Source organism: Misgurnus anguillicaudatus, chromosome 19, assembly GCF_027580225.2.
Source record: "Misgurnus anguillicaudatus chromosome 19, ASM2758022v2, whole genome shotgun sequence".
In the NCBI taxonomy this organism is placed as follows: domain Eukaryota; kingdom Metazoa; phylum Chordata; class Actinopteri; order Cypriniformes; family Cobitidae; genus Misgurnus; species Misgurnus anguillicaudatus.
The window spans coordinates 46,275,934-46,295,052 of NC_073355.2; the positions used below are offsets into that span (position 1 = coordinate 46,275,934).

General features: G+C 36.1%; 1 protein-coding gene across 3 annotated transcripts in view; it reads left to right on the plus strand.

Annotated features, from left to right (window-relative positions):
• Positions 1–19,119, plus strand: part of LOC141349055 (protein shisa-6-like) — a 108,257-nt gene that overhangs the window by 24,785 nt on the left and 64,353 nt on the right. For all 3 annotated transcript variants that reach the window (XM_073857779.1, XM_073857777.1, XM_073857778.1), the window contains exon 5: positions 2,689–2,748. In XM_073857779.1, coding sequence (XP_073713880.1) covers positions 2,689–2,748 — 60 coding nt within the window. The remainder of the gene's footprint in view (positions 1–2,688; positions 2,749–19,119) is intronic.

A 19,119-nucleotide genomic window follows, 5' to 3' on the forward strand; every position in this document is an offset into this window, starting at 1 on the left:
TCTGGATTTTTCTTTTAAGAAAATGGACTAATCCTTTAATCTTTGTACAGCGCTTTGTAAATGTGTTAGCATTTAGCCAAGCCCCATTCATTCCTTCGGATCCAAACAAAAGTTTGATTTTGTGCCACCATACTTACTTGTGTAACTACTCATGTAACAGTCTTTAAAAAGGGAAAACATGGAAGTGTTTGGTGGCTTCTAAATTCATCCCTGTTTGGATCCTAAGGAATAAATGGGGCGAGGCTATATGCTAACACATTCACAATGCGCTGTATAATGATGTAGTATTCTCGAGAACCATTTCTGCTTTCTCTGACTTGTCTCGGACTTGTTCCTTCAAAGACTCGGTCGCGGACCACAGTGGGAAACTCGTAATTTCAGACTGAGACCTCGAGACCAGCGCATTTTTTATGTTCATATAAAAAAAAACACACAACACATAACAATAATAATAATAAAATGTAATGTTGATGGGCATTATTTGAAAATGACTTCCCATGGTGTAATGCAAAGATACTGCCATCAGAACCGTTTATTTATCTCTAGAAAAATAGGCAGAGGCGGTCTCGACTCGGTCTCAAACCTTCAAAGACTCGGTCTTGACTCGGACTCGACTCTATTTGAAAATCAACGGCCTCGGTCTCAACTCGGTCTCGAACCTTCAAAGGCTCAGCCTTGACTCTTGTCCCCATCACTAGCGCTGTACAAAGATTACGTTTCCGCATTGAAAAAATAGGTCTGTATTAATTCATCTAAGTTCAGGTAAAAACATACTGTAGTAAAATATTGAAAAACGGTGGTGTTTTCCTTTAACACTAATCCTAATAACACACATATTTTACTTTTCAAAATAAGTATTGGTCATTCTCAAGTAACTAGTTTATTTTTTAATGGTTTCTTAGTAGAGGATTGAGACATTTTGGTAACAGGACTGAGTTTATAGCATATATTTAGCAAAAACATGAAAAAAGCTGCATTAAATATGTGCTAATAGCATAAAGATTGAGACACTAAGCAAAGTCTAGTGATTTACCAATTTTTTTATTTTAAAATAAACCAATAACAATAAAAAGAAATAATCTAGGTAACAGAACTGAACATTAAGATTTGACATTCAAAGTCATGCATTAATATCATAAAATATACAGAAAATAAAATTAGAAAAGTAACTTCATATGGCCTTTAGAAGATTCAGATGATGTCACTTCCTCTTGATAATGTGACTTGTGAAATATTCTTAGATTTGGGAATGTGATGGGAAACCAGACAAAGTGAAATTCTGGGGACATGACTAAAATATGCATTTTATCTAAAATATTATGACTTTTAATGTTAAAATGATTTAAAGCAAAGATGGGATATGGACAAAAATGCAAGAAAAAAGATCTGAAGAATTTTATGGTTTATATGTAAAAAATGTCTGTAGAAGTGACAGTATAAACTTATAACGTATTATCTTTATAGTATAAAACTAAAATAACAGCCTCATGCAAAGCATTCTGGGAACCAGACATCCTCATCAACACTTTACTGTTTTTATCCTTCAGATTTTGGTTCCCAGAAAGCTTTGCGTGGGGCTGTTATTTAATAGTTTTTTTTCTGTAAAGACAAAGACTTGCTAATGTTTAATGTCCATTTAACTTTGAACAAAGTGTTGCCAGTAAATAACATTAATTTAAATTTACAGTAAGTTACTGGCAAACAGCTCTACAGCATTTTTTTACATGGACGGATAAAACAATGTTATTTTTCATTGTTTTATGTAGTTTGTATTAATGTTTTAAATTATATAGTTTAAATTTGGTGTTAGATTGACATGCAGGTCCACATATATTAATTAATATAATTTTTGTATAAAAAACATCTGTTAGATAAATGCTAATTTAGATATTATAAAGACAGCATGTCTCCAAATAATTTCCTATATAGTAGATACAATTTATCTTTGTCTTTTTTCTCTGGAATTGTGTTTGCCGATCTCATATGTGAATGTAAAGAGTATAAAGTTAAACACGTGCTTGACTTCCTTCAGGTGAAAGACTTTAATAAGTTGCTCAAATGATTTTTCTGCTTATTCAACTTTGCTCCCCGCGGGTCATGCAAATTGGCCTTAAGCTCCCGACGCTTTAAATCCACCTGATTAAATTCTCTTTCTAGATTCTCTCCAGAGGTTTCGGACGCCTGTTCTGTCCGATTCACTGTTTTAAAGCCGCTCGCTCGCACACATTTTGCATGCTCGCATGAAGAGATGACAGTAACAGTTCGCCAGAGATCGTGCCCTTCTAAACTCGCTTTTTCCATGAGGTTGATATTTTGAAACGTGTTTGCATCGCGTTTATTTATGCAACACGGGAGAGCAGGAGCTGTCAGGAGCTTTACAAAGGACAAAAACAACACCATAAGTGTAGCCATACAAGCCGTGGCTGTGTTTATCTCAAGCCAAACGATAGCTTCATGCATATGCAAATAAACCTGGCTGACGTTACGAATTTTAGTTTCTTTCTTGAACCTAAATGTCAGTGACACACAGCTTTTAGATGGAGTTGCATGAGATGAACTTTAATGATGCTTTTCCGTCATTTTCGGAGCTCAGCTGTAGTTCTGGATGTTCCTCAGTTCATCTCCTGTTGTGTTTGACGAATGAAAGACATGCATGTGTTTTAAATGAATGTGTTTGTGTCTTTGCAGCTCAACACTCTGTAGATGATCTGGCGTGGCAGGGTGACCTGGACGTGCCGCTATCATACAGTATGTACCTTGCACGTTTCAAGTTTATGCATTTAAATGCAATGTGTTTTGCATTGATCTGTATCTTCAGCTTAAGTGGATTGGTTTAACGTCCATGTTCCCCGTGGCTTCACACTGTATACATATGAAGGTTTGAACCTTATGAACTTTATAAGTTATATAAGAGCTGAAATGAGTTTGTTGCTCATTCATGTCTTGCTGTTTTTGCCAGTACAGCATCTCTGTGTTATTAATGACTTTGCAGAATTCTCCTCTTTGTTACCATGGTGATCCTATTAACCATTGTACCGTGTAATTCCTGAACTATGCTAAACTCAAACGATCTTAAATCCGTCTTTGTCTGAGACCTTGGGATTATTCTATTGACCCAACACTAATTACAGTATTAATTAAACACTATATCTTACAGAAACATTATTAGAGATGTTTGCTAAGGCAAGCATCACTGATGCCATTGCTTTTATGTAGAATGAACAAATCCTCAACGCGAATTAAAGTTCGTCTTGAATGACTTACAATTTCAGTCATGCGCGTTTTTGGAGGAAAGTGTGCTATTAATTTTTTTAACCATGAAGGCACAATATATAAGATGTTTGCAAAATATCACCAGCAGAGTGCTATATGGGTGATTCTCATGAAAACTTGGTTTTAAAAATGTCTTAAAAATTGCTTAAATTTACTTTTTTTCCCACCAGACATTGAAAAACAAAGTCTGGAGTAAATGGGAACATTAATTTAAAAACTTTTACTTATCATTTAACACTTTTTGTAACATAATTTAAAAAATGAGTCTTAAAAAATCTCATTACCGCAACAGTCAGAAAACATCAACACTGACATATTTTTTAAAATGACATGACAAACCTGAAAGAACATAATTTGGAGATTCTGCACATGCATTTAAAATCAAAGTATTATGCTTCTATTAATGAAATTAAGATTTAATAAGCATCTGTTGCGGTAATGATAATCAAAATGTCGTGTAAGCATTCTGACAAGACAATATTTCAAATTAACTGTAAAAAAATGATCTTACCTGGTAGCCATCTTGAAGTAACTGGTCCATGTGCTTGGTCACTCAAAATCAAACTTTATTAAAATTCTGTATGTGTGCTTAAACTGTTCTCAAAAAGTGTTGCGGAGGATGAGAACATCAGGCATGGACACATCATTTTCCTAATTTTTCTTCATTATTGTTATTATACATGAATATTCAGTAAATATTTTTTTTCTGTCATCTAAAGTAGTCTAGCAAAACATCCATTTATTTTTTTCTTAATATTTTTGTGTTAATTTGATTAAATTACAACATAACGCATGTTCAAACACAGCCGGACACATTGCGGTAATGAGAATTTCAGCAGAAAATGAGATAAAATTTACAATTATAAATTCTTATGTTGAAATCACACATTGTGCAAGGTAGAACACAGTATTGTGTTAATTCTGATGCTTTTTAATGTTACTATATTACACATTTTAAAGCTAAAATCATTAGTGCCATGGTGTTTCAATGGTTTCGTGAGAATCACCCATATATCTGGTCAGATTTACTATCTTTCACAGCATCATCAAGCTGCAGCCGCTGTTGTTGTTTAGCGACATCTAATAGTGAAAATTACATATTGTGCCTTTAAAACTTGTGAGGTTTTTCTGTCTGTATAACTTACGTACTGCACACAGGCCCGAAGAGTCACAATTGCCCATCACAGTTAACAAAAAATGTTCAACAGCCATTGCGCCATGTTTTATTTACCTGAATGCAGTATGCCCATCTGTAACAGCTGTGTGTTGAATTACAATAGATTTGGTTTTGCCCCGTAAGCAGAATGGTGAAATCACCAGCTGTGATGTTTTCAAGACTCATACCTGTTAAAACATGGCATTTTGAAGATCAGTGCCAAGTATCGGTCAGCTCCACTTAGACATCAGACATAAACAGCTGTCTGTCAATTTAAACAGCAGACAGGTCTGACAGAATGATTGACAGGCTTGGTGTAAAGGTTGTGTCACTTTGTCTAACTCCGTAATGCCTTTCACACCAATGATCTATGCGGGATTTGATATGTTGAACAGGCTTTACGCATCAAATGTCTAAAACTAAACACTTAAGTAGTAAATAACATGAGGAGCTCGGATGCAAAAGCCTCTAAATGCCATCTTTTATACACTCGTTAGCTTAAAATACGCTTGATCCTGGCCTCAGGACTGTCAGAAATATCGGTTTGAATCAATTAAAGCCTGATAAAAAAATGCTAAAATACAAGCAAACATATCAGACGCACTTCATTTATTGTTGATACAGCTGCAGTGTAATATTAATCATTTTCTTTTGGGAAAATGTTTGACTTTGTGTTGTATCTCAACATATTTAAACAAAAGTTAGAGACTTCTGAGATGTCTTTTTAACAAAGGCAGGAGAGTTAAAGAGACAGTTTGCAAAATGTTTTAGTTCTGTCATCCTTTACTTATATTTTCCTTGTATGGAAGTCAATGGTGCCCCAGATCTGCTTAATTACAAATATTCTTCAAAATGTCTTCATTCGTGTTGAGCGGAACAAAGAAATGTATGCAACTTTGGAACGACTCGAGTAAATGATGACAGAAATTTCATTTTTCAGTGAACTATCCCTTTAAGTTTTTTAATCTCTCTCTCTCTCCCCCTAGAGAAAACCTGTATTAAATCTTCTGAGCTATGAAAGATTAATCTTCAGAGCAATAGAGTTATCAGTTATGTTTCACTGAAGTATTATTTCTGTCTCAGATGTATCTATAAAAATCCTCGGGACATATTAAATTAGACATAAATAAGACAGTGGTTGGCATATAGTAAGAGTATATGTTTTGAATGTGTTTAAATGCTTCCCCAGCTGAGTTAGGATTCGTCATAAGGTTTCTCCCTCATCTGTTTACACATCTTAAGATATTTTATCACCACTGTCGCATTTGTCTGCTCAGTAGGCGAAAGTGTGAACAATGTTTTATGAAAGCACTATTCAATTAAATTGAAATGAAATGAACATGGACGGCGTAGCTTCTCAGAGATAAAGATTTCATAGCTCAGGATATTTGATGGACTTTTCGGTTGTGTTTCATTTACGTAACCGCGTCACAGATGTTTCGCCAAAAAAAAATGCTTGGGAGATATGAGACAATTGTTAAGACACATTAAGAGTATGAAGCTGTACAATGAATGTAGATTGTAGGTCAAATAATCTACTGAGAGATGTTTCATTTGAGTTCATCCAAATCTTTTAAAGGGGACATATTATGCCCCTTTTTACAAAATGTATATTTAGCCAAATTAGCACTGCAATATGCTAACAAACAATTTTAGAAAAGCTTTTGGGTAAAATGAACCGGTCAGTCAGTAGCTCTGCGCGGGGCTTTATCAGTGTGACATCACATTAACAAAAGAATCAAAACAGCATGTCTAAGACTGCTTTGGTGAAATGGGAATTAAAAAAGGATAGGGGTGATTTTTTCTTTGTTCACACACTGCAAACACATTTAAAACCTGACTTTTTACAGATATGCAGTATAAGAATGTATGCAGACTTACAGTAGATGTGGTACATAGTCTCTATACTAGAGAGATACCTCTACAGTACCTGTCAGTCTTTACATCGCCATGATGATTTAAGGTCTGGGCGGGGCAGACAGTGGTCTTCAACAGATTTATTTGACAGCGTTGCTGGGGAGATGTCAGACGGTAATGACCCGGGCCAATCCGAGCCATCCATCTAAATGACACGGCCGAGTAAGATCAAGAATTCTCCGTCAGACGAGCTGGCCGTCTGTTTATCAAAGTGTGATGTACTCACAGTCCGAGAGATTTTGTGTGGTCTTTCAGTGGATTAAACAGTGAGGATGTCCCTCGTGGCCGTCCGAGCGATTGATCAGAATTATTGATTAAGGATTTTAAATGTTGCCCAGAAACATACACACACATAGGCAACACATTTTAAAGTGATATTGTGAGCAGAAACATCAGACAAAGTATTCACCAAATTATGACAAAATGATGCTGACCCAAACACAGCTGAGCTGCATGTCCTGATTCATGTTTGACCAGACAGAAGCACTGATGTTGTTTTCATAATTGTCTGTCTGGAACATAATGCTATCAAACAACCAGATGCAAAAACACTTTTTTTCTTTAGTTTACTTGCATATATTTTCAAAGTTCATTTCATAGACTTTAAATTCTTTCCAAATATATCTGCATATTAGAACATGCATATTAGAAATGGTGGGAAATCGTATCCAAGAAATTGGAAAAGCCAGGGTGTGATTTTGTTTAATAAAAAATAAATAAATTATGAACCACAGGCTTACATTGATTATTCAGGCTATTAAGCACATTTTTGTAACTGATGAAATCAAATATGTATATGCACCTGCCCTGAGCGAGATTCAAACCGCTCTGATCTGGCACGAGAGTCGGACGCTTTAACAAGGAGGCTCACGAGCTGTAACATCTGTCGCTAGATCACTTCTTAAGGTTGGAGATTAAGGTTCACTTTTACTGCATAGCTGTCACTGACTTGGCTGGTATTCATTATAGAAACTTAATAAAACAATTACAGAGCTTGAACTGTACCCTTACGAAAATTAACCATTTTATTGTGGTAAAAGTGTAGTAACCATTTTTGGTGTATTGATTACTATTAGCAAACCATGGTTTAACTATGGTTTTTGAAAATGTTGTGGCTACCGTGGTTTTACTACGGTAGCCATAGTTTTTTTTTATTTTAACTGTAGTAAAACTTTTCTCCAGACATGCAAAACACTTCATTATAATTATAATATTTAGAAAAAATTGCAATGCATAAGGTACTCTCAATATACACTGCAAAAAAAAAAAAAAAAAAATCTGCCAATAAGGTAAGCAAAAAAATCTTGGAAATTTTTCTTAAACACTAAATTCAAGAACATTTCAAGAAAAATTTGCTTACCCCATTGGCAGATTTTTTTGCTTGTTTTATGCACAAAATCACTTAAATTTGATATTTTTGGTCTAAAAACTAGACTTATATTCTTGGGTCGTTTTGCTCATCAAGAAAAAACAATTAAACAATGCAAAAAAAATGACTTTTTTGCGTGGTATTTTTGTCTTGTTTTTGGTGGTAATATCTGAAAATTCTTAGATTAAGATGCTTTTTCTTTATGAGCAAAATGACTTAACAAAATAAGTGTAATTTATAGACAAAAAATATACAATTCAAGTAAATTTAAACATAAAACAAGCAAAAATATCTGCCAATGGGGTGAGAAATTTTTTTTTAGCTTGTTTTAAGCACAAAGTCACTTAAATTGTACAAATCTGCCAATGGGGTAAGCTAAATTTTCTTGAATTTTTCTTGAATTTTTTTTTGTTTTTTTCTTGAATTTAGTGTTTAAAAAAAATGTTCAAGATTTTTTGCTTACCCCATTGGCAGACCTTTTTGCTTGTTTTATGCACAAAATCACTTAAATTTGATATTTTTGGTCTAAAAACTTGACTTAATTTCTTAGGGTATTTTGCTCATCAAGAAAATACATCTTGATTTAAGAATTTTTAGATATTTCTACTGAAAACAAGACTATACTAAGTAAGAAAGTCTTTTTTTTCAACGAAGGGGTATGCACTGCAAAAAATGATTTTCAAGAAAAAAAAAATCTTTGTATTTTTGTCTTGTTTTCAGTAAAAATGTCTACAAATTCTTAAATTAAGATGCTTTTTCTTGATGAGCAAAACTACCCAAGAAAATAAGTCAAGTTTTTAGACCATAAATATTAAATTTCAGTGATTTTGTGCATAAAACAAGCAAAAAAGTCTGCCAATGGGGTAAGCAAAAAAATCTTGAACATTTTCTTAAAAACTAAGAAAATTCTTAAAAATTCAAGAAAAATTCAAGAAAAATTCAAGAAAAATTCAAGAAAAATTTGCTTACCCCATTGGCAGATTTGTTTGTTTTCAGTAAAAATATCTAAAAATTCTTAAATCAAGATGTATTTTCTTGATAAGCAAAATGACCCCAGACAATAAGTCTAGCTTTTAGACAAAAAATATAAAATGTAAGTAAATTTGTGTTTAAAACAAGACAAGAATACTTGCAGTGCAAGACGTAAGACTTAGAAAATAGTCTGTTTGATGACAGACTTTTGACCTCTTTTTTGCTTTCTCGTGTCATCCTGCAAGTTCCCCTGATCGTAACTTTAGTTTCTGCTGTCTCATCCTGAATGGTAATATTTCATGGATTTGTTTTCTGACGGCCCTGTAAAATACGATGACATGCTGCTTGCAATCTTTTTTATTTATTATTTGGCTGTATTTGCGCTGAAATAGACTATTGGTGCTTGGCGACATTTGGAAAATCCGGGCATGGATTAAAAAAGGATTATGAATAAACCTTGACGCACTGTCACCTATTGTCACATGAGCAGAAGATTTTACTTAGATATTAAATCATCTTTATTTTAGGCCATTTGATGATCATTAATCATGGAGGGGATAAAAATGTACTGTAATTCATAAGAGGCAGGGATATAAAGATCTCAAATCTCACCATAGGAACAACTGACTTGAGCATTTGAGTTATTTCATGCAAATACGTACATTTGTCAAAAAAAAAATGGAATAAGTTTAACAATAATGTTTGCATACAGATATGACCCTGTTTGTGAAATCCAAATTAATGTCTTATAATCTAATGATGATTTGGAGCATCAAAGTTTGATTTTAATCGTTACTCGGTCAATACTAAAAATATCAGGGTTATATTTTTACACAATGTTCTTTACGAAAACAATAAATCGCAAAATATTGACTTTGGTTTTCCAAGGTGAGGTCAGATATTTCTGTAACTGCACAATTAAATCGCCAAGAGACTACTTAAAACAACCTAGCTAGCCATTTTGGATGTTGCTTGGCTCCTATTATTACATTATGGCGTGATTGAGATGGTCATATTGGACAGTGTGGTCTCTTCATAGATGCTGACCTGTTTAATGACCACAGAGGGAGATCGCTTTAAAATTACATCCAGGTTTTTTGTCATGTGACCTCATTACTGGGCCATTTGAAGCCATGCAGAGCACAGATGAAGCGCCACCTGCAGGACACTGAGAACATTGCTGTCCTTCCTTCGTTCCATCTTTTCCTCCCAGGTATAAATGAACATTTAGGGCATACTGTATTACATAACGGCTTACTTATGTGACCCTTACTGACCATGCATTACCTTCAGATTTATTGGTTTACGCTAATATAATGTTGCCTTTAGGAGTAGCGCTCTGATTGGTTAAGTTAGATTTGTTGTGAGTTTAAAGTTGAATAAAGGAGCACAAATGTCCTTTAGTTTTATTCTGGCACTGGAGCGCTCTGTAGATGTTACATTATTCAGCATTGAGATTTATTAACTTACATTGTCATATCAGACTGTGTTTGTGCATGCATGTGTATCCGTGTACGCCTGGTCACTGATGCTGTCTGAATTCTGATAGCTGTGTGCATGGTGTGAGGAGAGAAGCATAAACTAATGCAGCGTGCATGCGCAATTCTCTCTCTCTTGCTCGCTCGCTCTCTCAATCTCTCTGGTCTGATAGCAACACAGTACTCCACTGAATATAGATGTTGTTTACTATTATTATGTTGTTACTGAACTATGAAAGAATAAAAACTAATGTTGTTTACGGATACTCATAATAGTGAAAATGTCTATCACGGCATCCTTAATCATCCCTTATCTACAATTCACATAGATTCAACAGATTACCTACTAGTAGTGGTTTAACAGTATAGATCAATGCATTGATAACCATATGATGCCACGCATGAAATATCTATTGTTATGTTATCAGTTCTCTGGACTCTGTTACATTGTATCACTATACTGTCTGCTAAGATGTGACATCACAAGTGTCTGAACTTTTTAAAGGAGGTCAGGTCAAGGCTAGGCTGATGACATCATCACCATATGGTCTGTAACACAAGATTATAACACAGTGTCCTTCACATTTTCACATGTGCGTTATGATTTATCATCATGGAGGTGCACGGCATTTCAAATCAGTTTTATGAGTCAGTTTAACTGTTGTTGCTTCTTTTATGAGCTTAGTTTTATGGGAAATTTTGTTTTTGTGAAGTTGCAGAAATGTGCGTTTCTATAGCCTACACAGTGAACACTAACTGATATAACAGATCGTTTAGAGAAGAGGCGGTGTTGTTTTTTAATACAAGCTGTTTAGTTTGAAAGTCATACAGGTCAGTGATTTAATGATACATTTTGGGGGCAGGCACATAAACACACAAACTTTTTCTATTTCATAAAAGAGGAGTGTGTCTCTCTCTGCATCTCTTTACTGTCCTCCATAAGCTCATTAATAAATGTCATGAATTATTCATGAAGTGAACTTTGTGATGGAGAGCACTATAACAAATGTTTAGAGAGAGAGAGAGAGAGTTGGCTGTCTAACCGCCCCCAGAATTTCACCTATCATAAAATGTCATTGATGATAAAGTTGTACAAAGTACATATCAAAATGATGATGTATTAACTACCACAAATTTGGCACAATTTGTGGTTAAGAAAAACATTACCATAATGTTCATATTTTTAACAGACACTTCTAGAAACTAGAAGTTCTAGTTATTTTTTGCAAAAATTGACAGGATAATTTTTTTATGTTTAGTTTATAGACTAGTGGTTGTCTACTACAAGCATTCACAGACACACAGCTTGCCAACAGTAAATGTACTCGCACACAACCTGAATGTTCCTGAATAACAAGCAGTTTCCTGCGCTAACCTCCAGACACAGACTGCTGAACCTCAAACTTGGGGAAAACAGCTTCGAAATATCCAAACAGATGGAACAGAACAGCTCTGTCAGGGTGCTGAGAGGATTGAAATGGATTGGGAATAATTCTGTTATACATGGCGTTCCTGAACAAATAAAACAAGATGGAATTCTGAAATTATTTCTCATGTAATAACCGTGTCCGTGTCCAAGATATATTGACAGCATAGAAACAGACTTGATAAAAACTTAAGATAGGAGGAGAAGAGAATGAGAAAGGAGAAACAGGATATGAGGATGATGAAAGAGATGAAAAACAGAACAAGAGGGGAAGAGAGAATGAGAGAGGAGAAACAGAAAGATAAAAGAAGGAGAAAATGAGAGAGAAGAAACAGAACAAGAGGAGGAGGGGGGAATGATAGAGGAGGAGGAGAGAATGAGAGAGGAGAAACAGAACAAGAAGAGGAGAAGAGAATGAGAGAGGAGAAACAGAACGAGAGGAGGAGGAGGAGGAGGGAATGAGAGAGGAGAAACAGAAAGATAAAAAGAGGAGAGAATGAGAGAGAAGGAGAAGAGAATGAGAGAGGAGAAGAGAATGACAGAGGAGGAACAAATGAGAGGAGGAGGGGGAGAGAATGAGAGAGGAGAAACAGAACAAGAGGGGAAGAGAGAATGAGAGAGGAGGAGGAGAGAATGAGAGAGAAGAAACAGAACTAGAGGAGGAGGAGGAGCGAATGAGAGAGGAGGAGAAAAGAATGAAAGAGGAGGAACAGAATGAGAGGATGAGGGGGAGAGAATGAGAGAGGAGAAGAGAACAAGAGAGATGAGAAACAGGATATGAGGATGATGAAAGAGAATGAGAAAGAGATGAAAAACAGAACAAGAGGGGAAGAGAGAATGAGAGAGGAGAAACAGAAAGAGAAAAAGAGGAGATAATGAGAGAGAAGAAGAGGAGGAGGAGGAGCAGCGAATGAGAGAGGAGAAACAGAACAAGAGGAGGAGAAGAGAATGAGAGGGGAGAAACAGAACAAGAGGAGAAGGAGGGAATGAGAGAGGAGAAACAGAATGAGAGGATGAGGAGGGAATGAGAGAGGAGGATGAGAGAATGGGAAAGGAGAAACAGAACGAGAGGAGGAGGAGAGAACGAGAGAGGAGAAACAGAACGAGAGGAGGTGGAGAGAATGAGAGAGGACAAATAGAACAAGAGGAGAAGAAGGACCGAATGAGAGAGGAGGAGAAGAGAATGAAAGAGGAGGAACAGAACAAGATGAGGAGGGGGAGAGAATGAGAGAGGAGAAGAGAACAAGAGAGATGAGAAACAGGATATGAGGATGATGAGAGAATGAGAAAGAGATGAAAAACAGAACAAGAGGGGGAAGGAAGAATGAGAGAGGATAAACAGAAAGAGAACTGGAGGAAAGATTGAGAGAGAAGAAATAGAACAAGAGGATGAGAGAATGAAAGAGGAGGAGGAGGGAATGAGAGAGGAGAAACAAACGAGAGGTGGAGGAGAGAATGAGAGAGGAAAAACAGAATGAGAGGAGGAGGAGGAGAGAATGAGATAGGAGAAACAGAACGAGAGGAGGAGGAGCAATGAGAGGAGGAGAAGAGAATAAGAGAGGAGAAACAGAACCAGAGGAGGAGGATAGAATGAAGGAGGATAAACGGAAAGAGAACTTGAGGAGAGAATGAGAAAGAAGAAACAGAACAAGAGGAGGAGAGAATGAAAGAGGAGGAGGAGAGAATGAGAGAGGAGAAAGAGAACAAGAGGAGGAGGAGGGAATGAGAGAGGAGAAACAGAACGAGAGGTGGAGGAGAGAATGAGAGAGGAGAAACAGAATGAGACGAGGAGGAGAGAATGAGATAAGAGAAACAGAACAAGAGGAGGAGAGAATGAGAGAGGAGAAAGAGAACAAGAGGAGGAGGAGAGAATGAGATAGGAGAAACAGAACGAGAGGAGGAGGAGAGAGTGTGAGAGGAGAAACAGAACGAGAGGAGGAGAGAATGTGAGAGGAGAAACAGAACTAGAGGAGAAAAAGAGAATGAGAGGGGAGAATGAGAGAGGAGAAACAGAATGAGAGGAGGAGGAGAGAATGATAAAAGAAAAACAGAATGGGGAAGGAGGTAATGAGAGAGGGGCAGGAGAGAATGAGAGAGGAAAACAGAATGAAAGGAGGAGGAGGGAATGAGAGAGGAGAAACAGAATGAAATGAGGAGGGAGAATGAGAGAGGAGAAACAGAACAAAAGGAGGAGGGAATGCGAGCATAGAAACAGAACGAGAGGAGGAAGACAGAATCAGAGAGGAGAAACAGAATGAGAGGAGGAGGAGGTAATGGGAGAGGAGGAGCAGAGAATGAGAGTGGAGAAACAGAACAAAGGGGGAAGAAAGAATGAGAGAGGAGAAACAAATCGAAAGGAGAAGAGAATGAGAGAGGAGAAAGAGAACGATAGGAGGGAACAAGAGAGGAGAAACAGAACAAAGGGGGAAGAAAGAATGACAAAGGAGAAATAGAAAGCGAGAATGAGGAGAGAATGATAGAGGAGAAACAGAAAGAGAGGAGGAGGGAATGAGAGAGGAGAAACAGAACGAAAGGAGGAGTAGGCAAAGAGAGGGGAGAAGGAGAGAATGAAAGAGGAGAACAGAATGAGAGGAGAGAAACCGGATGAGAGGAGAGAATGAGAAAGAGAGGAGAAACAGAACAGGAGGAGTTGTATTGCAGTAGGACACTTGTAGAGTATATGTAAGAAGCAGAAAGTCATGTATAGACTCTGAGTGTTTCTGTGCTATAGTTCACAGCAGTCACCTAATCAATGCTGAGTTTGCTGCTATAGATTTAAAGACGACGGGGTTTAGGGATCTGTCTTGTTTTCTCCCCTGATGATGATGATAATGACAGATCTTCAGTCAGCAGTCTCTCATCCCCAACACAAACAGCCCATAATTGCACTGCTGCGATGTGACGTCAAAGAAAATTATCCACACATACGGTTCCTCTACATCGCATCTAAATGCACAGCAACTTACTGATAAAAAAAGTGTGTTTCTTTAATACGTATGCAGGCAAAGTGTAACAGACCCGCATAGGTACCATTGATCCACTTTCTCTCATGTTTGTTGTCCTTTATGGTTTGTGTTTAGCTATAAAGGAGGTGGTCATCTAAACAGAAGGGGCTTTAGGATGCACGGACGCCGCTGGAAGTTGATTTTCTGCCCGAGCGTGCTGTTCTGCACCCACTGTGAAATTAATTGAGCTCATGGTCTCATCAGCGTCCACTCAAACACTACACGTACTGTGCGCGTGCTGGGCATTAAAACCAGGTCATTCTGGCCTGAACTGTTCCTGGATGTCAGTACTGCAGTGTGTGAGCTAAATAATCAGATACTTTTACTTTTTCAAAACATTACTTTTCATTTTTTATAAAGTAAACAGTATAATTTTTCATGATATTAGCATTTGTTAAAGTTTCAGTGATCGTGTTTCTCACGTGTTGGTTTATTGAAGGATATAGCGTCGTGTCCGATTCATACACAAACCTTGAGTTTCATCATTGTCTCTGGTCTGTTTCATCACTTGCATCAATCTCTCTCACTTATGTAGTAGATCAATCACAGAACGGCCAAAACAGAGACGTTGCCGAAAATAAATATAGCCGCTGACCTGAAAAGAAATGAGGTGGTCAGCTTTATGTAGAGAATTAACTTTTGCGCTTATAAAGAAGTGAGAAAGATAAGGAGTTACATGTAGACGTGCTTCACCGAATTGAAACCCCAAGGACACAATCTGTGCTGACCCAAATCAGGGCAGTAGGCATGGGCAAGGGTGGCAAACGTCTGTCTTGCCCGTCCAATTTAAATTTAGTCAAAGACATCATACATATTTTATTTTATTATACATTGGTTAAAAGCGATCTGAGGTGGGCTATGTTAAGGTTTTAAGGACGGCTGTCAACCAATCAACAGAACTAGAAAATATCAGTATTATTTTATTGGCTGAAAGCAACATACACTCTCGACTCATGTTTGTAGCGGAGAATCTGACTGACACACGAGATGTTAAAGCAGAATGACTTCTGTGCAATGTGTAGCTTTTAGCTTCAGTTATTTCTGATGACCTGGAACAAACTCTATTTTCCACACAATCCGTCTCCCTTCACCTTAATTCCCCAAAATCACGTTACAGGACTTTACTTAAATTTAAATGCACCGTCTCGGTCATTTGAGTCCATTTAGAAGTCATTTAATGATGGATGGTCCTTTCGCATCTCAGGGTAAGCAATTACTGAGGTCTTTGGGCAAAAATGCAACCAAGACGAATAAAAACGCCGCCTACATTCAAGATAAGGGAGCAAACATGACCCTTTACAATTAAATCTAAAATGATTATGATCATGATCAAAATGAAATGCGGAAATGCGTTGATGACAGCATTAGATTTAGATCGGACCACGTTGCATCAGATTACTTTATACGCATTATTTTTGCCGTGCCTGTTGAGCAGATGAATGTAATGGCCAATAAGTGGTGTATAAATGAGTTTTTGGTGCAAATTGTTCACAATTGTTGTTCACAGTTGTTGTACTCATCATAAACAACAGCGTTCAGATCAAAGTCAGACTGATCAGTATATACTGTCGCAGAAGTGAGTCATTAACTGTTTCAGTGTTGTTTGGTTGCTTTCTTAATATTTATTTGCAGTTTGATTAATCACTTTTTTATTAATGCATGAAACAGGAACCTAATAATAAATATATTTTCTCAGCTTGTTAATATGCAAAAACATTGTTTTAAAAGAAATTTTAATCTAAGTTTGTGCAAATACATTAATCTCATTATAATTTTGTGTGTGGAAATATGTACACAAAATTAAAAACAAAACAATTTTCAGAACTAAATGTCTTCTTCAGGCATCAGGCAGTATTTAGTGTGACCTTTTTTGGCACGAAACCCATCTTGAGCTTTTTTAAGGAGACTGAAGTCCTGAAGTCAGTCAATTGGAATTAGAAATTAGGATGTAATTTTAACAATTTTAAATTTACTTTTTTTCCCACCAGACATTGAAAAACAAAATCTGGAGTAAATGGGAACATTAATTTAAAAACTTTTACTTATCATTTAACACTTTTTGTAACATAATTTAAAAAATTAGTCCTAAAAAATCTCATTACCGCAACAGTCAGAAAACATCAACACTGACATATTTTCAAAATGACATGACAAACCTGAAAGAACATAATTTGGAGATTCTGCACATGCATTTAAAATCAAATTATTATGCTTCTATTAATTAAATTAACGTTTAATAAGCATCTGTTGCGGTAATGATAATCAAAATGTCGTGTAAGCATTCTGACAAGACAATATTTCAAATTAACTGTAAAAAAATGATCTTACCTGGTAGCCATCTTGAAGTAACTGGTCCATGTGCTTGGTCACTCAAAATCAAACTTTATTAAAATTCTGTATGTGTGCTTAAACTGTTCTCAAAAAGTGTTGCGGAGGATGAGAACATCAGGCATGGACACATCATTTTATTAATATTCTTCATTATTATTATACATGAATATTCAGTAAATATTTTTTCTGTCATCTAAAGTAGTCTAGCAAAACATCCATTTATTTTTCTCCTAATGTTTTTGTGTTAATTTGATGAAATTACAACATAACGCATGTTCAAACACAGCCGGACACATTGCGGTAATGAGAATTTCAGCAGAAAATGAGATAAAATTTACAATTATAAATTCTTATGTTGAAATCACACATTGTGCAAGGTAGAACACAGTATTGTGTTAATTCTGATGCTTTTTAATGTTACTATATTACACATTTTAAAGCTAAAATCATTAGTGCCGTGGTGTTTCAATGGTTTCGTGAGAATCACCCATATATGATCACTACACAATTGCAAAAACAACACATTTTATGGTAGCATGGTGGCCTAAGACTTTTGCACCGTACTGTATATATTTATATATACGTATATATGTGTGTGTGTGTAATTGCCCACCCAGGATATCTGCCAGCCCACCCTTCTATAGCCTGCAAGAAACGGCCTTGACCCAAATACTGAACATTCAAAAACTGAGATGCATTAATATGAAAGGAAAAGGAAATCTGAAATGAGATCTTTGTAATATCTCACTTGTTTTTCTGACAGCGATGAGATCAAAAATTCAAATTGGCTGTCTCTTGTTGTTTCTCAGATTTAGAAAAGATCCAAGATGAATCACTTTATTGTTTTCCTTATTTTACAAGTTGCTTTAAATAAAAGTATTTGATAAATGCTTAAATGTAGAACTTAAACTCCTTAAGTCTTCAATTACAGTAAATGTTTTAATACTCAAACTTTTCTTACATTAAATGATAAGCTTTGCGTTTTATGTTTTGAAAGAAACAAAGTTGATACTTTGAATACAATATAAGTATGTTGAGCTATGAAGAAAAAACATCAGAGAAATCAATTTCAACTCAGACATTCACATATGCACGCACACACACATGCACAAACGCACACACACGCTCGCACGCACGCACTCATCTCTATTAGGGTCAGTGTTTTCTGCAATGCAGAGACTGTGAACTAGATCGTGAGAAGCTGATACTGGGGCAATATTACGCGCTTGTGAAGGGTAAATATACCTGCCTTATTTTACACGCAGATTAGTGTTAGCAGGTGGCGTCAGATAGCTGTGTGTGTGTTCCAGTTAAACAACTTCTGTTCTCTTTAAATGAAAGTAAAGTACACAGAAGAAACTCACATACTTGTCTGGACTGCAGATCTGAGCTTTTAATGTTAAAACATTTTCAATGCTTGTATACTTATTGTGTAGTGCACATACTGTTAGTATTGGCTTTGTAAACGTGTATATATATAAAATCAATGTAGATAGTGGGCCTGGAATCACTCTGAAGTGTTTGATTATTTTCAAAATACATCAATACAGAAAAATATGTTACTTTTCACTAAAGTATGCAACAAAATAAAGTGATAATATGCTTCTGCCAAGATTTCTCAGTATGCACCACATGAACACTTTTCTATCCCACAAGGCCACGGGACCTGAGGATGCCACAAATTAAAAAAAAACATGCAGCTGAAGAAATGCGACCAATGTAGGGTTGACTCTTGTCCGTGTTGTGGACATCAAGCACCTCAAACTGTGGAAGTGTACCACTACACTCTCAGAAATAAAGGTTCAAAAGTTGTCACTGGGACAGTACCCTTTCAAAAAGGTACACCTTTGTACCCAAAAAGTGAATATTAGTACTTCAAATGTACATATTGGCAGTCCAAAGTTACACATTGTACCAAAATGGTACATATTAGGACCTTTTATAAAGGGTACTGTCCCAGTGACAGCTTTGTACACTGTAAAAAAATCTGTAGAAATTGCAGCTGGTTGCCGGTAACTTACCGTAGATTTAAATTTATGTTTTTTTAATGGCAACATTTTGTTCAAAGTTAAATGAACATTAAACATTTACAAGTTTTTGTCTTTAAAGAGTAAAACTAAAAAAATAGCATCAAAATCTGAAACAAAATCTGAAAAAAAAAAACAGAAAAAGGTTGATGATGATTTCTGGCT